This window comes from Typha angustifolia, chromosome 10 (genome assembly GCF_048772165.1).
Source record: "Typha angustifolia cultivar Huaian chromosome 10, ASM4877216v1, whole genome shotgun sequence".
Taxonomy (NCBI): Eukaryota; Viridiplantae; Streptophyta; class Magnoliopsida; order Poales; family Typhaceae; genus Typha; species Typha angustifolia.
Genome location: NC_133248.1, coordinates 8,727,749 through 8,749,974, shown reverse-complemented (window position 1 = coordinate 8,749,974; position 22,226 = coordinate 8,727,749). Strand labels below are relative to the sequence as shown.

At 37.2% G+C, this 22,226-nt stretch overlaps 3 protein-coding genes across 3 annotated transcripts; all 3 read left to right on the top strand.

The window, feature by feature from the left end:
* The first annotated feature begins 377 nt into the window (after positions 1-377).
* Positions 378-5,425, top strand: LOC140768274 (uncharacterized). The gene is made up of 7 exons (XM_073108500.1): positions 378-524; positions 1,247-1,391; positions 1,543-1,727; positions 2,063-2,340; positions 3,565-3,915; positions 4,004-4,539; positions 4,613-5,425. Exons 3-7 carry the CDS (start codon positions 1,547-1,549, stop codon positions 4,623-4,625), a joined length of 1,359 nt encoding a protein of 452 aa, XP_072964601.1. The 5' UTR covers positions 378-524; positions 1,247-1,391; positions 1,543-1,546; the 3' UTR covers positions 4,626-5,425.
* Positions 5,426-8,551: 3,126 nt separating this feature from the next.
* Positions 8,552-11,161, top strand: LOC140768611 (bidirectional sugar transporter SWEET1a-like). The gene is made up of 6 exons (XM_073108950.1): positions 8,552-8,674; positions 8,782-8,818; positions 8,976-9,071; positions 10,014-10,293; positions 10,393-10,512; positions 10,738-11,161. Exons 1-6 carry the CDS (start codon positions 8,641-8,643, stop codon positions 10,963-10,965), a joined length of 795 nt encoding a protein of 264 aa, XP_072965051.1. The 5' UTR covers positions 8,552-8,640; the 3' UTR covers positions 10,966-11,161.
* Positions 11,162-13,484: 2,323 nt separating this feature from the next.
* On the top strand, positions 13,485-16,870 carry LOC140768910 (BTB/POZ domain-containing protein At2g13690). Its single transcript, XM_073109376.1, has 2 exons — positions 13,485-14,366; positions 15,734-16,870. Exons 1-2 carry the CDS (start codon positions 13,653-13,655, stop codon positions 16,655-16,657), a joined length of 1,638 nt encoding a protein of 545 aa, XP_072965477.1. The 5' UTR covers positions 13,485-13,652; the 3' UTR covers positions 16,658-16,870.
* The last annotated feature ends 5,356 nt before the right edge of the window (positions 16,871-22,226 follow it).

Here is a 22,226-nt window from a genome sequence, read left to right as displayed (position 1 = left end):
ACTGTTTTAAGAACGTGATCCCTTCGATTAAATCACGATTAAAATTAAACCTAGATTAGTAAAAGACTGTTTTGCTCACATAAATTGCTTAAAATAGTTCTAAAAAATCACCGATAAATATTATATGCTTTAAACTTTAAGGAAGAACAATATTTAATTCATTAATGTATTTGTTCATCTTGACGCGTATTTGTTAGAAATATTCTTTAAATATTTCCGTCAAAAAACCAACCGCAAGATCCATTTTTATTTGAGGATTTGATAGTTAGTCAGCTTTCTAAATCGGTAAACTTGGCTCACTCCAAATATAAAAACTTCCGGAGCCAATCAGAATGCAAAGAGTGCAAGCGAAGCTTCTCATAGAAGCGGGAAAAATAAGCACGCGGTCTGGTGATGTATACTACCTCTCCAACTCGCCACTCCCCTCCTATATAAACCCCTCGAATCCCCAAACTTTCTCCTCCTCATTTGATCGACTGGGGCGGCGCGTCATAGGAATTCCCAATTCTTCTCGCCTCCTCCGCGTAAGCTCTCGAATCCCTAATTCGTCATCTCGTCTAGGGTTTCTTCTATCCCCTTGCGATTCGTATGCAATCTTCGCGTGTCTGTTCGGTCAAAGCATCGATTGATCTGCTGTGATCTAGGGTTTTGCTAGCTTTCTCATTAGATTTGATTGCGTAGGATATTTATCTTTGGATGTTTATGCATTCGTTTCTAAGTCCTGATATTGGATATCGTAGTTGCTTTTGGTATCCTCTTGTGTAGGTGTAGTCTATTATTGATTATTGTTATTGGTTCTTCAGTTGTATTGCTAAAGTCTCCATTTTGTGGGAACTAATTCTTGATGTAATCTTACTGGACTAGAGCTAAGGTGTAATAGGAATTCTGTTGAATTAGAGTGCGCTTTCATCTTTGTTTCTGCCATTTTTCCTAGCAGTTCAAGATTCCAGCTTTAACTATAGTAGTTATATTTTGATCAATACTGATTCTATGCAAATTAGTACTATAATACTTGGCTATTCTCTGTCTTTTCTATATTATCTGCTCTTCCTATGTGAAAAACTGTTTATTGCATCCTTAGTTAATGTCCTATCTAATGATCCACTGACAGACTTGCCCCAGGTGGTGTCTTTCTGGTTCTAATCATTGCTTCGTCTTTGTCTTTCCTAAATGTTTGTGGCTTTAGGAGAGAGAAAGAGATTATGGGTTTTGGACCTTTTGTAATTTTAATAATTGTTGCGTACAGGATTGTGCTTGCACCTCAATGTCTTTTGATCTCAGAAAGGATTATCGTTGGTTTATTTGGTGTGCCTTTTGGTTCATATGCCGTAGTCGGTTGTGGTCTTCTCGTCGTATCTTGTTTCGGCACTGGACTTGATATTAAACAAAGGGTTTGTTATTATTGTCTTAGTATATCTTTTCTTTTTTTAATTTATAATAGTCAAAGTTGTTATAAACTTATAATTTGTAGCGATAGTTCCAATTCATAACTTCGAACATTTTCTTTGTGGCTGGTCTAATCATATTTGGATATCAATTTAGTATTATGGACAAGACAGCTCTTTCAATGATGGCTAAGACTTCCCTTCAACCTGGCTTTCGGTTTCATCCAACTGATGTTGAGCTCGTTTTGTACTACTTAAAGAGAAAGTTGATGGGAAAGCCACTACATGTTGATGCCATTACAGAGATTGAGCTGTACCAATTTGCTCCATGGGATCTTCCAGGTAAATTGTTAATATTTATATTCTTCTCATTATAATTGAGAGAATTATTCTTTTTTTTTTTTATCTCTGATCCTTATACTGGAAGTCATTCAACCGAAGTAGCAATTTCCCTGTTACGAAATTCATATATTTGCTCTGCCCTTTTTTTAAGTTGTTGTTCACAAATAAACATAAGTCAAGCTTCCTGTACAGTTGGACTTCATGTATTATTTAATCGTTGCTGAATCCCTTCTCCATGGATCCTGTAATGCATTTAATGTTCTTTCCATACTGCACTTTTCTTATGTCTTAACTATTATTTGTTTCTTATCATGGTAACTTTTCAATTTGTGTAGATAAATCTTCTTTACAAAGTCGAGATCGTGAGTGGTACTTCTTTTGTCCTAGATGTATGAAATATGCTAGTGGCTCAAGGACAAACCGTGCCACTGACCTTGGTTACTGGAAAACCACTGGAAAGGACAGACCAATAGACCATCATTCTCGTATCATTGGGATGAAGAAGACTCTGATATTTCATGTAGGCAAGGCTCCAAAAGGTGATAGAACTGATTGGGTCATGTACGAGTACAGATCAGCGGACAAGGAGTTGGCAAATGCGGGTTTCTCTCAGGTAAGCATTCTTTCTCTTGCAGAGAACAGCTGTTTCACCTCTAGCTATGGTGGTTAAAGGATATCAGAAGTTCCTCTCTGCCTAATAACTTACATGATGATTGTTGCCTAAGTGTAGAAACTGTCATAATTAATTTTATCCATGGATGTAACTGCGATAGTCATATTAATCTATTTGTTTCCTATTTGGATCTCCTACTCTTTTTATTCTGAATTACTATGTTTTCCTCACCAAACGGTTAATTACCAGGTACTCTTAAACTCTAAAAATAACACTTACTATCATTATTATTTTATACATTTGGAGATATATCTTCTTTATGCTCTAAACAGTGCTGTTCAGGATAACTACTCATATATGTTCAAAATCTTTAATCTGCTAATGTCTTTCTATCTGTAGTGTAGTTATTTATGCTATCGACTGAATTACAGCTAAATTTCAGAGTTTTGTGGAATGCACAAGTTATTTTCCACACAATTGCCTTCTTATAACAGGGATGATTGTTGTCTAGCAGGAGGACAACTAGAGTTACCAATTGATACTTGAATATCATATGTTATGGTAACTTTTTATTGTAAGATCACTTGGTCTTTCTTGAGCTACCAATTCTTTACTCTTTTGTTTAAGAAACCATCTTTTGTGCTATTGCTTGTACATGCTAGCTGGCATACATCTGCACAGACCACTATTGGTCTTTTGAAGCTGCAACAACTCAACTAGTGATTCACACATCACGACATCATAATCTAGCATGTTAGGAGATGCTTGTTTGTGGCAATGATTTGGTTCTTACTTCTAAAAAGACAAACTATGACTAAGAAAGCACCATAATCTCGGACTGCTCATTCTGAAAATTTGATACATATGTAGTTGTATAGGCTTCACTAAAAAGTATTCAGGTCCGAACAGTTTTTAGACATCAAGTTCCTTTTCTCTGACATTCGCTGATTATAAATGCAATTCACATAACCTACAGATCCTCTTTTCTTGAGTATGATTGCAACTGTAAGTTCTTAATGTAGCCTAACAAGGAAGACCTTACTGAATTTTTTCCCTTTAATGGAATATATAACATTCAATGTGTTATGATGTTTTTGTAGCTTTTTGGCTTATGCAATGTAATTGTTTATAGAAGTTTTTGGTGCCTCTTGAAGAGTTTATTTTCTTTTTTTCTTGGTTATTTTTGTCAACAAGTAGGTTAATTTGTGTTTTCTCTTGCTGCAGGATGCATATGTACTCTGCAAAATTTTTAGGAAAAGCGGATCTGGTCCTAAAATAGGGGAACAATATGGTGCCCCTTTTAATGAAGAGGATTGGGAAGATGACACTGCTGCTGAACCTTCCTTTTCTTTGCCTTCTATGTCTTGCCATTCTCCAGAACTAGTAGATGAAACCCCATTGGAACCCATTTGTCAACAGTCTGTTGTTTCTGGTTCTGGTCTGATGTCCTTTACTCCTGATCTTCCCGTTAGTGATGATACTCCTGATCTTCTCGAGGCTGACGGGATATTCATAGAACAATTGCTTGCGCTTTTAAATGATTCTCCAATTCGTTCAGTGAATGCTGATGGCAAGGTTGATGTATATGACTCTCTTCAATGTTTGTTGCAAATGCATCTTTAATTTATGAATTTTATAACTCTTTTAATGCGTGTTTCTGCAGATGCCTGATTCTGCCAGTCTGCACAAAAATGATAATGAGATGTTTGGTGTTGAACCTGCGGGAATATATGCTGAATTGGAGGATCTTACTGCTCAGGCAGGAGGTAGTCTGCACAAAAATTATAATGAGATATTTGGTGTCGATACTGAGGGGATATATGATGAATTGGAGAATCTCCCTGCTCAGGCCAGAGCAAAATCAATTGACAACTTCTATCACCTTGTTGACATGGACAGTGAATATGCTATGTATCCTTTCCTATCAGAACTCAGAAGCAAAGATTATCTCGAGCTGAATGATATTTTTGGAGATACTTATCCCTATGAATTGGCAATGCCGAATGATTTATTTGCACAGAATCCACTTGAGCACTCTTCCCACTTTCAGATGGAGGATCAAAACTTAAATGTTGATAGCATTCTCACTACTGCTTCAGTCGCAAACAATTCTCTTTTAATAACACCCACCATTTCTGATGAACAATCAACCTCAATTTCAGATGTATGTAGCTATATCGAGCAAGAATTAGCCTGGAGGTAACTTTAACTGTCCCTCCTGCTATTCTGATTTAATTATGGGAATCACTTATTCTAGTACTGATGGCTGCAGGACAAACAAATAAACTCCAATAAGAAGGGAAATCAGAGAGAAAAGAGTAAATTGAATTCCATCATCAGATTCTTTTCAATATTATCTTATGATGTAAAGCTGCAATCACTACCTTCATGGTGTGCATAATTATCTCTGCCTCCTGGGGTCCTGCTCTTGAGTATTGATACCAGGGCCTCCTTACAGTGTTCAGAGGACTGATACTACAACCTTCATCTATAGCTCATCAATTTACCTCCATCACATCCTCATTTTCTGTGGTCAGCCAAGGGATGCATTTCAAAGGCTTATCAAACTGCTTTTTGTCCAGTCAAAAAAAGTTGGTATAGAAAACTTATTATCTGTATATACTTCATACTGCACTTCTGCTGCAGACTTCCTGGTCATCTACTGTGGAAGTGGAACATCCTATTTAAGATGATTCATTCTTGTTGAGGCTGAGGTTATCTGCTGATATCTGCTTTATAAGATTTAGATATGGTTTGCTACTTTGCCAGATAATACCGGCACTTTATCCCCTGTACCAGATTATGGTTATCTTGACATGTCCTCAGCATAGGCCTTTTTGTTTCTCGGTGTCTCAGCTTTGATTTGTCCTTCCTCAGTAAGATTGGGGATTGGAAGGAGATTGAAGGCTGTCTGGTGGCAAATGTAATTTTATCTTTACCTTTAGTGTGAGCCAACTTTTAGACCGTCATTTGTAATAACTTATTGGAATATAGAGCTCATACTTCATTGTAGCTCTGTACTCTTTATTTTATTTGGACCTTCAGTTGTAATAGCACAATGGAATAATGAAATAATCACTTGATACATGTGAATGTCATGGATATGCTGCTTGGCATGGATTGCAAATTAGTCCTATATGCTATTCGTCAAAGTATGCATCACATAGTAGATGTGGATGGGAATGTGAATAATCAAACTCGAGCCTACTTAAACTACTCTATATGTGATTAATTCTCTCACTTTTCTCTTCTCTCAATGATAGCAGACAAAAAGGATATTATACCTTAGATCGTGACAACTTGTTGTTGGGACTAGTTTGGTGTAGTTTGTGCCCATATTAGGCCATGCACCTTCCTAGCTTAAATCAGAGGTCAAACCAGAACACTAGAAACTACAAGGCCCAGGGGAAAAAGAGAAACATAGGGTCAGAATTAGAACCCTCTCTTCCATGGCAATCTCGTCCCATGCCGACCAATTAATTCTCATGTACTGATACCTTTGTAGCACGGCGAATTTATATACTGTTCTGAAATATATTTAATATGTGACATAATTACGAGGGAAATCGATGCATTGTTTTAATTTAATGTCCCTTTTATTTTCCGGATCACAACCGTCTCGCCGCAATCCGATCACTTCATCAGAATTATCTCATCTATAATATCAGTATTATCATATATCTTCACCATTAATACATGCATTCACATAAACATATGAAACATAAAATCGAAGCACATTCGATAAGTTAAAACATAATGTGGCAATATTCTTAAGAGATGAACAAAATTGCTCGAGCTTAAGAGATATTAGTTAGTCAAGTGATTAAAATATCAGGAAAAGATAAAATAAAGATAATTAAAGTCTAGATTATCTTTTACCAGAATGATCAATTGAAGCTTGTAATTCGGTGAGGATCGACAAAAACCGATCTCGACCTCAAAGAGGTTTGGTACGTATGTTTAATGCCCATGTCGATCCATCGCAGTTGATGGTCCACTGTTCATAGCGTGTTGCATAAGGTACGATCGACAGCGAGATATATAGTAGATATGGTCTCAACTTAAGATACGCAACGTGGCATTAATTATGAGATCTGAGCATCACATTGGATTAACGAATGTGACAAGGAGAGCTCGGTTGGTGGTCTGACATGCAACATTAAAGTTAACCAGGCATGTTATGTTAATAAGTTCTTTAATTTGTTTCTGAGATACAATTGAAGACACGTACGACGATCATGGGTTCGTGTCATTAAATTAATTACCTCCATCGAGCCATAATTATATCCCAAAGTCCACTACGTGATGTTTGTGGATAGAATTAATGGATAAAATGCAACTACCAATCTATTGTTCTTTGGGCAAAGCAACAGAAGCCCATTACTTGTGTCGTCATGAATATATTTTGAGAGTTTTTTTTAATTTTTTTTTTATAACCAGTCTGTGGTTCCTCTCAAAACAATTAATATATAATTTTTGCCACATAAGCAGCCACATCGGGTTTAGGATAATAAATCACTTTCACTAAAAGATGATTTACTAAATTTATGTTTAAAAAATGATTTCTATAGTTGAAATGACTACGATGAAGCAGTAATTATAGTATTTTAATTAATAATTTTTAACTTATGATATGATAGTTGAACTGTTCGTTTATGTGACATGTCTAATTAGCTAATACAAAGCAGTGGCTCCTCAAGATATTAGAGAATAATTTCACATCAAAATTTAAAAAAAAAAAGGTAAGGAAACTTATTAAAGTTTTTTGAGGTTTTGAATTAATAGCTTAAAGATTAGTTAGGTGATCTTAGACAATATATAATGCAACTAATAGAGCTAGGCCAAGAGCTGATTATTTAGTGTTGTCTTTCTTCTTCTTCTTAACTCCTTTCTAACTATTCCATTGTCTAAACTCCAACTCTCTCTTCTTCATTGTTATCATATTCCTTCTTTCACCCTTTCCCCTCCCTCGCTTCTTTTATCCTTTGCCTCCCGGTACTCTAATATTGATATGTTTCCTTATATTAGAGTACATGTTGTAATATTTGAAAGTTCTTTTCTTTAAAAGGAAAATATAAGTTTACAAATTAGTCATATAAGATACAAAAAGTTTCGTTAGAATTGGAGACCGAAAGCTATACCAGCTTACATAAAAAAAACCTGTCATCCCATATATATACCCATGTCCTAGATTTCTATGTCGGTTGTCGAGCTACTAATCTACAGTTTGATTAGCTTCTCTAAAATATAGATAATTTTATAAGTATATATAATATGTAATAAAGTAAAAATATACCGGTGATAGAGTGAAGCACCCACGACGCTTTACTAGTTCTATTGAGAATATTGATCTGCAGATGAGAATCCAACTCCAAGTAAACCGCATATTTTTGTCAACAATATATACGAGAGTTTCACGAATTGCCACCGAATCATCATAGAGAGCCGAGTGATAGTTGCCACATTTCGCACAATTAGTCTGTCGGACAACGAAGTCTAGTATCGGAAAAATTAATGAGCTATTTCTCGCCTACTATCTTTCCCTTTCCAAAAAAAAAAGAAAAAAGAAAAAGAAAATTACTTCAAAATATAGCCAAATTCATGAGCTGGTGTAACTTTATTTTTTACTCGGATAAAAGTTACTCCCCCAAAATATAGACAGAGTCACATGAAATCGTTGTACTATCTGACTTGACACTCCTATCTATGGTTGTCTGTCCATTCCATTTCGACTTTCCCGTGAATTCGAATTTGTATCTCTCTGTAAACAGAGGATTTTTCAAACAAAATATCCCAAAGGTTTTTTCTTCTTCTTCTTCTTCTTTTGATAAGATAAGATCATAAAGTAACAAAGTTATTTTAAAGGTAAAGAAGAAGAGAAGAGAATTACTATACTAATAGATATTTAAATCATTATTTACTTACTGCATCAATATTAAGAAGAAAAATACTGATACGAGTGCTTTATGTGAACAGGCTTTATGCCGTTCCACTTATCATGCGGATACGAGTGCATTTAGCAATTAAGATGACGCGAAAATGGACAAGGAAAGCTTCAAACAGAAAACTGTGAGGAACTCATCACTTCTCCCTCATGTATTTACCTTGGGCATGACAAGATAAGAACGAATTAAATACCACTTCTAAAGTTAATTTCCTCTCTCTCTCTCTCTCTCTCTCTCTCTCTCTCTCTCTCTCTGTATATATGTATATATATATATATATAGATAGATAGAAAGAGAGAGAAAGAGAAATATTAGTTCGCTCTCACAAAGGCAAAAGGCAGAGGAGAAGGGAGTGATGGACGTCCTACATTTCTTGTTTGGAATTTTCGGTGGGTTTGGTGTCATTTGAGCTCTTTTTATGTTTCTGTGTTAAATTTTTAAGCATATGATCTGAGAGATGGGTGTTGAGAAGTATTATTATCTAACTTTGTTGCAGGAAATGCAACTGCTCTGTTTCTTTTCTTGTCTCCCATGTAAGTTTCTCTCAACTTTCTTACTTAATTATTCATGAGCAAAAAGATGGCAATTTTCTAGTAATACTTTGCATCTTTATTTGCATTTTTAAAAAGGCAATTATGAAATTTAGGTAGCTTTATAACATGCACACATATATTATTTTTAATTTTACAGTCTCACATTTCGGAGGATCATAACACACAAATCAACAGAGGATTTCTCAGGGGTTCCATATAATATGACCTTGCTCAATTGCCTCCTCTCAGCTTGGTAATGAACTCCCTCCCTCCTCTTCTAATATCCATATTTTTTAATATCTTGATACCAATATGGGTTGAAGAACATATCTAAATAAAGATTTCTATGTCCCTTTTATTATTTGTATTTATACTTGGAAGAAAAGAAATACTCTTTGATGTATTAATTAGTTTGTTTATCTCCTTTAAATATACTGCTTCTTGATGCCTTCTTTTCCCCCCTTATCTAAGTTGCATTGCTATTATCCTATATAGCTTTAGATGGCTTATGCTAGCTTGGAAGAGGGGGTTCAAAAAATGGCTACATTCACAAAACTTTCTAGTTAGCTCTGTTATAGAAAATTTTGATAGTGATAAAAATTAATCAATGCTACTCATCTCAATATTGTTTGATATGTTAATATTACTCTCGCATCCTATTAGTCTTATGACAGAAGTTATGAGTTTGATTTTTAATAGATGTTAGGATTTTAATTTTTGATAATTTTTTTTAATTGTTTGGGCCTTTTGGTTTGTTTCTTGTTAGGATTTAAAAAGAAAAAAAAAAGAATATTTTCCAATTTGTTAATTAATAGGAGAGCTGGGCAATCATAAAGTTATCCCAATCATTCAAAGGCTTAGAATTCTAGTGGCTACGGCAGAAGCTTTCACAAATGATTAAGCTATACTACATGCAACTCAATAATTGAGCCATTTGGTATTATTAGTGCTTTCACATAATTAATCCTATACTATTAAAGCCCACTAACTGTGCATTCATGCATTGATGAGCTAAGTGCATAGGCATCAATTTTTCAGTTATTTATCATTGATTAAAGTTTTTTTTTTCTTTCCTTTTGGATAGATTTTAGTGAGGTTGGACATTACCAGTAATGCCTTCTAAATTCAAGTAGCATAAACTGAATACTTAAGCTGAAACTTTAGCATATGATTCTGCCTCCCATCTCTTGTGAAGGTATGGATTGCCATTCATCTCACCGAATAACCTGCTAGTGTCGACGATCAACGGCGCCGGTGCGGCGATCGAGGCAGTGTATGTATTGATATTTCTTATATATGCACGTAATAAGCTGAGGGCAAGGATGGCAAGCCTTCTCGGCCTTGTCTCCGCCGTCTTTGCGATGGTCGCCCTCGTCTCCCTGCTCGCCCTCCATGGCCAGTCTCGCAAGATCTTCTGTGGCTTTGCTGCTGCTATCTTCTCCATCTGCATGTATGCTTCTCCTCTCTCCATCATGGTACTCTCTCTTATACCTCACCTTGTGTTTTTTTTTTATTGGCTTCACTTATATTCCTTTTCTCTTTATAAACACTTATTACTACTGATTTACATGCAGAGATTGGTGATCAAAACCAAAAGCGTGGAGTTCATGCCCTTCTTCCTCTCATTGTTTGTGTTCTTATGCGGGACTTCTTGGTTCATCTATGGATTACTCGGTCGCGATCCTTTCGTTGCGGTATAGAAATTTTTCTTCAATATTTTGCTTTACCTACACTATTTTTTTTTTTGTTGAGTTCCTAAGAGGTAGCCAGAAGGTTAAGTAATATAGAAGAAAGTTAATGATAAGGTGGTGAAATAATTTATTTCTTCCCTTACTAGAAATATTGAGGAAGTACATACAAGATCTTGTATACATAGACAATTACTTGTTATATATATGATCAAGCATTACTATTTGCAGGTGCCTAATGGATGTGGGAGTTTGCTGGGTGCCATGCAGTTAATCCTGTATGCCATTTATAGGAAGAACAAAGGAGGTGATGAAGCCACCAAAGGAGAGAACTCCATGGAGATGATGAGTGATGCCAAATCCAGCAAAGTTAACGACAACAACAACGACGACAACAATACTAAGAGTATGGAGAAGATAAACAACCAAGTCCACCACCAAAAAGACAACCAAGTGTAGCCAAATTAATTTATGAAGGCTGTTTCCATTGTTGCTTACTTCTTCATCTTCCTCTCTCTCTCTCTCTATTGTTGTCTTCTTCCTCTCTTTTTTGTTTTGGTTGTATTTCTTGTGTTGTTTTAAAGCAACTATCTATGCTTACACATGAAGTTTGTCTCTATTGGTTATATTTTGATTTAGGAGTCTTTTTGATGCCCTTTTTGGCTGTAAAATTTCTTCTCTTTATCCTCTTATGTTATTTTTATCCATCAAGACAAATGAAAAGGGCCCAAGTGGGATAGAAAAGTCAACAATATCATATGACCTTTTTTCTCTTTTCCTTCCACCCAATAGGAGACATCTTGATAGAATTATTTAGACCTAAGTGGCAAACAGGTAGAATAGCCAAGAAATTACATCAGGTACTAACTAAATTGGTTTTAACCTAAGTGGTTGCTATATCATTCTCTTCGTTAATTTCAAGTGTGAGATTTAGCATGTTCAATAATGACAAGGCTGTCCTTGAAGCTTACCATTTAGATAATTAATTTAGCTCCAATGGTATAACAAGGTTGAGTATAATAAAGAACCTCCCGAGAATATTCCTATAAAAATACAATGCCATAGTTTTAGCCCCAAAGTTGATGAAGACTTAAAAAGTAGAAGAAACAAAATTATATATATATATATATATAATTGATCATAAAAATTAAAATAAAATGGCATAGTGCATTTATATGCAATTTTAGTCACTATTCCAAGTAAAACAACCAACACAATTTCTTTGGTTTGGAACATTCTTCTTCTACATAGTTATGCTATATAAATATAGTTAATGATAATGTTTAATTAGTTAAATGGGCTCATATTATGTAAGAGTTTTCGAATCTAAATGCTAGTAGCATTGGTATTTTGTAGGACCGAGTGTCTTATACTCACGTGCGAGGTAAAACATTTATTTATTTTTAATAAATTATGAGTCATAGCTAAGGGTGAAAACGGATTAGATTAAGTTCGACCCGACTTGCTACTCGAGCCAGATTGGATCAGATATAGATAAAAAATTTCTATCCGATTCAGATCCGAGTACGGATATGATAAAGTTTTGGTAAAATATCCGAATCCGGATCAGAGTATGGATAGTCTGTTTAAGAAAAGTTTAGATTCGGATATGGATATGATTATAGTTATTGTTATCTGATTCGAATTTGGATAACAGATATCCGTTTAACCACTTGTATAAATACCCCACCCTCTAAACCACCATAACCCTACCCTCTCTGTCTCTCCTAATTGGTAGTTGCCTCCACCCGTAACTCTCTAAAATCTCTCCTCGCCATCACCTCTCCGACCTCTCCGCCGCCATCACCACTATGTTATGGCGTCATTAAGCTCTGCCTCCTATGGTTCTTCCTTCTTGAGCTCAGCGTCACCAAGCTTCGCCTCCTCTGGTCCTCCCTCCTCGAGCTCATCGTCACCAAGCGAGGGGGAGAAAGAGCACAATGAGGAAGAGGAGGAGATAATGTCATCTGTTGCTCTTGAGAGGTGGGATGTGTTGGGTCTTGACCAAGCCATGGTATGGACTTGTTTCAGCTTCATTGATGGTGGGATTATTGTTTTGATCAAGGGTAGTTAATTCTCTTTTTGGATTTTACTTCTGACTTGAGATTAATTTTTTATTTTGTTTCATTGTTTGGTTTATTTTTCTAATATGGTCCGTGTATTTGTGAAGTAGAACAAAACCTCGAGGAGTTCCATACGAACAACCATTGTTTTGTGGGTGTCTTAAAGATGGTAAGCAACTCGGCATGATTGATGATAATTTTCTAAACAAAGTGGGCATAGAGAGGTATAAGTATGTTTTAGATTACCTAATCAAAATATTATTTTATCAGCACTTCTGAAGATATTCTATTTGCAAGCACTTTTGTGTTAATTGTGTCTAAAATACAAGTTATAATCCGCTTATAATTCGATATATATCAATTTAGGGTTAAATCAAGTATTCAGAAATTATTCGTATTCGTTCAAATAGGATATGATTTCAGATTTTGTTATTGGTCTAGTATCCGTATTCGCATCCGAATTGAAAATATAAATTCAAATATGATTTGAGTACTATTTAGTCGTATCTGATCTATTATAACCCCTGATTAATCACGGACAGAAGATTAATTCTTTTGGATATATATATATATTAGATAATTAAATCAATCATCCCCACAAAAAGAAAAATAATTTCAAATGATATGCATATAATGCGCTAATAAAGTTACAGTAAATACCAACAAAATAATCAGGAAAAAAAAATCACATCCATAATCTTTCTATACTATCCAATCACTGAGCTCCACATCATCCTACAATCCTTCCTTGCAGCCTATCAAACGTCGGGCACTCCTGCCATCAGCTGTACGGAATCCGACTCTCCGGTAAAGCGTCACAAAACACAACTTAAGAACTCCACGTGTCAACCTCTGCTCCCATCCTTATTACAAGCCGTCCTCTTCCTGCTGCATCCGATCCCCTGTCTCCTTCGCCATCCCCACCGTCTCGTTTATAACGGCGGCAGAGAGGAAGGAATCCAATGCTTTTCCCTACCAAACCTTCATAAGACGCCTCTATCTGTCTCTCTCTCCATGGCAACTTTAAAACCCTAGCCCTATCCCTAACCCTGCTCCTGCTGCTAACAGTAAACGATCTCTCCAATGGCGGATTTGGGTGGGCGGAGATCCGCCTCCGCCCCACGCAGGCGCAGCCCCGGCCTAAGGCCGCGCGCCTGGTGCTGCTCCTTCGCCGCAGCTCCACAAAGCCCTGATTGCCGGAGCTCCGTGCACCACAACATCAACCCCGCCAAGCTGCCGCCGAAACCCCCCTACGCCGGCTCCTTCTACAGCTCTCCTTCCCCGAGCAGCAAGCTCGGCCTCGGGATCATCGATCCTCGCCGGATCTATTCCCCCGGTAGGGTTTCGCCCATCGACTCCGACGCGCCGCTCGATCCGTTGCCGGAGATAGCGGATTCGGTGTCGGTGGTGACGGCCACTGCCGAGTCGGAGCCGGAGTTACCAGATCCGGCACCAAAGGAGAGATCTTTGGCTCCTCCGAGGGTGGAGAGGAGGGATTGTGGTGGATTGAGGGAGAAATCTTTGGATTTGAGGCTTAGCGTGAAGGGAAAGGATGGGAGATGCCTGGTGATGGAACTGGACTCAAAGGTGCTGAGCCGGAGCAGCTCATTTTTTGCGGCAATGGTTTTGGATTCAAGTCGGAAGATCTCGGATGCCATGGAGGACTGCAGGGGAATTGAGGTTGGTGGGGTTGAGGATATGGAAGTTTTCAGGGCGACCATCGAACTGATGTACGAGAAGGATCCGATGAGGTGGCTCATGAAGGTGGGAGTCTCCAGGGCTATCGACATACTAGAGGTGCGGGTGGTTTTTGACATCTCTAGAAATGATTTGCAGTCGTTTTTCTTTAGATCAACTATTTATGAATGCTGTATCAATTGTTGAAATTTTGAGACACAGACTGGGAGTGGTAATGGACAGATGCAGGATTACCTAGATATAAATAGCGGTGGAAATATGACTAAAAGATTTTGCAAGCTCTCATGAAATAGTGGAAATGTGATATGATTAGTTAGCCAATAAGATACTGTCAAGCTAAAATTGCAACTATAACTTAGAACTTAATTGAATAATGAAGCCTACGCTTGTGCGAGTATAGTGTGATAATGTGGTTTTATGTGATTAAGCTTGACTAAGCATGCTGATATGCAGTACCTGCTTTCTTAGAATGATGGATCATGGTTCTCTTTGAACCTCTTCCAGTTCTAGAAGCTAGACATGGGATCTAATGCCATGTAAGTGACTGGACAAGAGTGGAAAATCTACATCTGCTACTTAGTTTAAAGGATCTTATGTGTATGTAGTGATATGATATCTGTGTGGAGTCTGTGGACCATGTGAATAAAGAATTGGAAGATCACTATCACCTAGAAAAGTGTATGTCTGATACTATAAATGCTCAATAAATGGCTGGTCGTCATTCAGAGAACCGTATTCATATGGTTTAGTCATGTTATTATGGTTGGTTATTTTTCATGAGAATGGCAAGTTTATTGACAAAACCTAGCAATTTAACTTTTCATTTTTGTTTATACTTTATATTGATTTTTCTTACTTGTAAATCTCTTGTGCATTCATCCTTGCAAGCTCTCTCATATATAAAATTCCTATTTCCATATTCATGAAGAAAGTCTCTTCATGACTGGTCATGAAGGCTGGCTGATCTTTTGGACTCATCTATGTATCTATAGCTGTCTTGCATTTTTTTTTGGTTTAAAGTCCATCTACCTGAAAATGTTAGATAGCTAGGCCAATACGCCAATCTACTTTACTCTTTCTGCCTGTTATCTGCAGCTAGCAAGTATATTGTGTAATTCCCAACTTATCATGTTCACTGGGGATCAATTGTAGCATGTCCAAAAACAAGAGATCTATATTGCCAGTCCATCTTGCACAACATTTTTATTTGCATGGGGCATGTGAGTACTGAGTTCTCGTGTTTGGGCATTATGGGAGCACTCGTGTTTGTAGATCAGGAGGTGTAAGTATTCATGCCTTGGAGGTTCTTTAGGTTTCATGTGTTCTCACGTCTAGGTTCAGAGTACTGTTGTGAACATGTGATTCTTCCCTGTAATAGGTTCTCTTGATATCTTAGTTGTATGAATTCACCATGTTGTTTGCTTTTCACTGTCAAGTGCGACTTACATTTAAGTTGTTATTTCCAGGTATCTTCTACCATCATGTTTGAAAGAGGGGTCACATCATGTCTAAGATATATTGAGGCTGTGCCCTGGAGTGAGAATGAAGAAGAGAAATTGAAGAACTTGTTTGCTCGATCCACATTTGAGGAAACAATATCCCAAGATGTTCTAGCTAGATTGTGTCCACAAGGTTGGCGCAGCTCAGGTGATCTATCAGTGCAGCTCATACAATCTGTAACGAATGGGACTAGTAGTAATGCAAGGAAGGAAATGCAATCTTTAGTCAATGGCCTCTTATGCAAAAGTTCAGTCTATCAGAAAGACCCCGCTGGGCTCAACAAGGAGAGCTTATATAGCATTTGCCATTCCTGTTTGAACTCTCTGGTAGAGCTCTTCGAAGAAGCTTCAGATTCTGTCCCAATAGATCACGAAACCATGACGAGAGAGCGTAAGCCTTTGATTGAACGGGTCTCTAAGCAAGTTGAGAACCTCAATTGGCTCTTAGAGATTCTCATAAACAATCAAATGGCAGAAGATTTCGTGGGTCTGTGGGCAGACCAAGAAGATTTGATGAGGATGCATGAACAAGCCTCACCAATGGTGAGGTACGAGCTCAGTCGGATCTCAGCCACTGTATTCATCGCACTAGGGAAGGGAAAGCTGCAGTGCCGCGGCGATGTGCGAAGTGGCATCTTTCATGGCTGGTTTGCACCTATGCTGATGGACTTTGGCTGGTTACAGAGGTGCTCAAAAGGGTTAGACGTGAGGATGCTGGAGGAAAGCATGGGTCAAGCTCTTCTTACCCTTCCACTCAAGCAGCAGCAAAGCTTGTTTGAAGAATGGTTCCGCTGCTTTGCAGGGAGTGGCACCGAGTGTCCAAATCTCAGCAGAGCTTTCCAAGTATGGTGGCGTAGGTCATTTGTGAGATCCATAGAGGTGCGTAACTAGGTCTATTCCATCTTCTAATCCACGATTTGTTGTCATGTAATAGTAGATAAGTCTGCTAATTAGTGTTGTAGTGAATGCTTTAGTAGTTGTTGATCCATCATTTTCTGCACATAAATGTACCGGCTTGCTCAAAATGAAAAAAAAAGAAGTTTGGCAGCTATTTTTTGTTTCATTTAATTATTCAAACTGCCATCTGTGAATTGAATGGTTCTATCTTTACTTCTTCTGGTGCCCATTAGTCTGTCAATAATACCTTTACACCCCCTCTATAGAGATCGAATCTTTATAGTGCCCAATTTTGTACTATATTTGAGTTTGTACATCTTAGCAGTAGACAACAAGCCCCCCATTGTAGATGGAACTTGGAATGATTCACTTCCATTATCTCTGGTTCGTTGCAATCTATGGGATGAATAGTAAGGGACCAATGATGATTTGTCATTATTAAATACTTCTAATTCTTTGTTGGCATATAAATTTGTTAATTCTAATAAGATTTTATAAACCTATACACAGATAAAAAGGGTAGATAGATTGAAACAACCATATTACCAGACACAATAAGAAAACAAGCATCAAGCGTAGAGGACGTACAACATCTAAATAAATTGCTAACAATAGCTTCATCACAATGTAGCGTCTTTGGCCCTTGTGGAAAATAAAGAGAGCACAAACAAAATAAGATAACGGCCACCAAACGAACCTCCGACGATGTCTTACCGGCAGAGGAGAGGGAGGATGCTCACTTCCCTCCTACAAAACGAAGTAGCCAAAGAGATTTTACCGCAAGTCCTTTAGTGCTATCAATTAAGGGAAACACTGAGGGAAGGAGCATTGACTCCACCCTGGCTCCGAGTCACCTCGTCGGAGTAGAAGCAAAATAAGAGGGGAGATCCGAGGGGAGTGCTCCTCACACCTCACTGAGAATGGTTAGGCCAACTTATCGATGAGTAGTGAACGTAGAATCTATCGGAGAAAAGAGAAAAATAAGAGATAAAGAGATAAGAACGAAGACTTAAGGTACGAGGGAGATGATGAGGAAGGCTGACAATGATGAATATTTCTACTTGTTTGAATTGGGTGTCAACAAGCTGAACACATGAACCAGGTCAACTTTCATTGATTTCAACTCAAAATTTGGGTTTATTTGGCCTATAAATTGAACTAAATCATTAATGTAGAAAAGAAAGAAAAAAAGAGAGAGGAGTAATTAAACATTATAACCATGCTGAATTTTACTTTTTAGTATCAGGGCTTGTATTGTATGTAAAGGAAAAACCAGTTGTTGATGGAAAAAGTTATACAAAAATGAAGGTTGGCATCTTTGCAGCGTGCTCCCTTTTAATTTTTTTTCCTCACGAACAGCCTCCCAAATCAAATACTACTCTTTCAGGGGAAGCATTCATATTCACTCCTCCTCTTTCAATTTGTTATGCCAGCTCTAATTCTGCTAGATTTTTGGGTGCCTCTTTCTTTCCTCTAGAAGAGAATTTTCTTCCTTGTATGTTATCTCCTCTTCTCCCTATCCTAGCCAAAGAGGGGAGGCTTTTGACCTGTTTTTGAGAGGTTTCTTCTCCTCTCTACTCCATTCTCTCTCTCTCTCTCTCTCTCTCTCTCTCTCTCTCTCTCTCTCTCTCTCTCTCTCTCTCTCTCTCTCATCTCTTCTTTTTTAAACTTCTTCTCCTTCTCCTTCTCCTTTTTTTTTCTCACTCCTCGTCGTTGCTGCTTTGAGGTTGTCAACTTTATCCCCAGTAGGAAGCTTGGTCTAGGAATTGACCCATCTCTCTCATTGAATTTATTATCGATAGGCTTAAAATCCTAGACCGCTTCTTACCACCTCACTGCCACACTCACTAACCTCGTCGACCTCCACGCATCCTATGTGAAGAAAAACACATTTGGTCAAATAAACAACCAAGATTTGAGGAGAGCATATCAAAATTTGCAATCGAAATTGCTGAAATTTAGGAAGTCTTGTTGTAGCCCTATAAATAGACTCCTTATCTTAGTCTCTATATAATAGAAACAGAGAGAGAGAGAGAGATTGACTTTTGGATTGAAATCTCTTAGCAATAATAAGCTAAAGAGGAGAGAAAATTGAGAGAAAACTTCAAAGGTGAAAATTGAGTTTTATGAGTTTGTGAGACAAGAGTGTTTGTAAACACTTGTAATTTTTCTTAGTGAAAGATTCACAGCAACTCGTGGATGTAGCCTAATTTAGGTGAACCATGTAAATTTTGTGTGTGCTCTATTTTACTTACTTTCTTGCATTATAGCAATTTGGTAATTTATTCTCAACATCCTATGGCTTCTCTCTTGTGGTTGATAAGCTTCGTTCTAGGGCCCTCGTCATCCATTCCTACGCCTTCAACCCTCCACATCGAATTTTGTAGATTTTGATGAATTGTTGAAGGTGATGACTTCAACTCAAGAAGAGACTTCGATTTCCATCACTCCAGACAAGGTATAATAGATGATAAAGATGACTGGGAGGCCATTGTGGATCACCTTGCTGCTAATGTTGTAGTGCACTAATTGCAACTATGGATTTTTATTTTGGGTTTCTTTCCTTAGTTCTATTGATGTGTTACAACGTGTTGTAAGTTGGTGTTGTTGGACCCACTATGATCTTGATGGGGCCACTTGACAACAACCCTCTTATTCTTGTATTCTTCCACACCGTCTTTTATTGCATTTATCTGCGATTATATTAAAATGGCTAAAATAAGGCTTACTTCTAGGGCCATCATTATACCTCCTCTGCTTTTATCTTTATGTAAGTGATTATATATGTTTGATACTTTGCTTTATTGTAGCTCAGTCTATATTTAGCAGAGTGTGATGCCTATATGGAATGAATAGCCTATATCCTCTTCATTTTAATGTATCAAATTGTAAAATTTTATTGAACATTTAATAAATTATTCATCTACTGACTTTCTTTAAAATAAAAAGAATTTTTACAAATCACTCTACATTTTATCTATTTTATAATTTATATTCCGTCTCTGAGGATTTTATAATCCAACCCTTCATTTTCCCTTATAATTCTTATTTAAAACCCTGAGTTAATTTAGATAGTACTAGAAAAAATATATTATATTATAATATACAAAATAATTTATAAATACCTAACTTGCTCCTATCTTCTCATCTTTTTTTTCTTTCCAAAGAAGAGGAAGAGGAAGAAGAAAATGAGGATGATCGGGAGGGGAGAAGATGGGGAAAGGTGGTGGCGGCGGCAACAGCAACGGTGACGGTGGAGGATAGAAAATAAGAGAGAATATTTAGGAGTATTTTAGTAATTTAGTCTATAGATTGAGTTATAAAAAACTTAAAAATAATTGTAAATTATAAAATTAATAAAATATAACGTATGATTTATAAAAATCTTAAAATAAAATGTTATGGCATGGAAAAATGGAAGGATTCCCTCAACTAACTTTTCTCAAGTGATAGAGATAACTGGAATAGTATACGTGAAGACAGAGATAATAAAACAGCAATATTAATAATTTAGCTGTACTGTTAATATTAACGGCGAGGAAACTTTCATACGACAACTTTTGAGGGACCCTAATTATTATAGCGATTATTGTTTCAGCCGTTTGATGTGACGCCGTCTAGAGAAGGTCAAACATAGACCTCCACGTGGGACACTAATGAAATTTCTTTTTATTAATACAGATGTAAGCCAATTAAACACAGCCACGGCAACGGAGGACACACACGGCGACCGTTAGTTGACGCCTTGACGGCCGTTACGGCATGCGGTGACGATGGTTGACGTTGTTCCCTCTCAGCAGTGGGGACCGCCCTTTCCTCCTCTCCATCTTATAAAATAACAACACATGGGTCATGCCATACATGGTGTGCATGCATGGCATGGGAGCTCATGGGCATGGATAGGAGGGGGTTGCGGTGGGGCCACGTGGGGACCATGAAAGGGCCACCTATGGCTAGGGCTTTTCTTCTAGCCTCCCTCTACGGGAAGGAAAAGAATAAAATGTCGCAATTACCCCTCGCACTGACGCTATTCTACTAATCCACCCCGAATCCGGTATGAGTGCTAATGGGCCTCTTGTTATGTGATCCGGATCCCAAGTGCCCCGTTCAATTGGCTGCCAAATTTATTGGATCGGATTCGGATTCGGATTATCTTTCTTAGACCCGCATCCCAATATATGTGACAATTTAATATTTTAAATGGTTTTTGGTTTAGTATATAATCCAGCTTAGGTCATAAATGGATTAAACTCACTTAATCTGATTATTCCACGGTTCATATTCATATTTATTATCTTAACTCATTTAAATTCATCATAAATAATTATTTAAATTTAATTATTTAAGCTGTTTAATAAATAATTATGTTCCTATATAATATTCTAATCTATTTAATAAATGTGCCGTGTATTATATTGTTTTGATCCGAATCCAACTCAACTAGAGAGGAACTCAAAGGATAAAAAGTTATTTATAGAATAAAAAGTAAAACACTTTATTTATTTATTTTATATCACAATAAAAATAATTATTATACTTTTATTTTAAAATAAAAGTGAGCATAATGATAGTAATTTATAAAATGAAGGTCTCATTTTAAGAATAAGAATACCTATTTTAAAATTAAAGGAGACCAAAATACCTTCCAAGGAGCACATAGCAAAGGCTGCTAACCAAATGAACTCGGAGGTGGACTCACAAAACAAACCTTGGACCATAACTCAACGCAGTAGCCGGTCGACACGTGGCTCGACGAGCTCATGGAGCTCTCTAAAATCTACGGTACAAACACCGTCCTGTGGGCTTAAACGACCTAGCGAAGAAAAAGCTAAATGATAGTTCGAGTCACGTATGCGTAAGGGGGTGAGAGAAATCATAGGCCCACCGCGAGAATCCTCACGATAGGTTCCCAGGGGGGGTTTCCGTGGTTACCGCAAACCGCAGGGGTAATTCGTCAGGTTGGAATAATTCCATGGACCCCGCTTCCCGTGGTGGGTGGGGTCCACCTTATGGTATGATGGATGGGTCATGGACCCGTTTCCGTTTGGGATCATCAATGATGATGATGATGATGCTGTGGCATGGAAGGATCAGATGAGAAGATTTGAATCGTTTGAGAAAGGGAAGGCGAGGAGTGATATCTTCACTCCGTAGATATCATGGTCTTATTGTTACCGGCACGAACCAGTAACCCAGTGGCTGGATACGTGAGAATGGTAAAAGGATTCCTTCTCTTATTCGCACCCAAAGGGGAATGGAACATGTAAGTAGACTATTCTTTTAATATTAATTATGAACTCAACAGTATCTCGTTGACCTCATTTTAACGTAGCTTTGTTTTTTTTTAATTAAGGAACTTCTTTACGTTAACAGCGAGTAAATTTAATAAGACAGTTTTATTAGATTATAAATTTTAATGAGCATAATTTATTGATAATTGTATCTATTGCCAGTTCTTTTACTAACATATACATATATTTACTATTAACTAAGAAATGTAGTGATAATTAATTTTAAACATTTAAACGGCACAGATGGACAACCATTGGAAGAGAGTAATTTA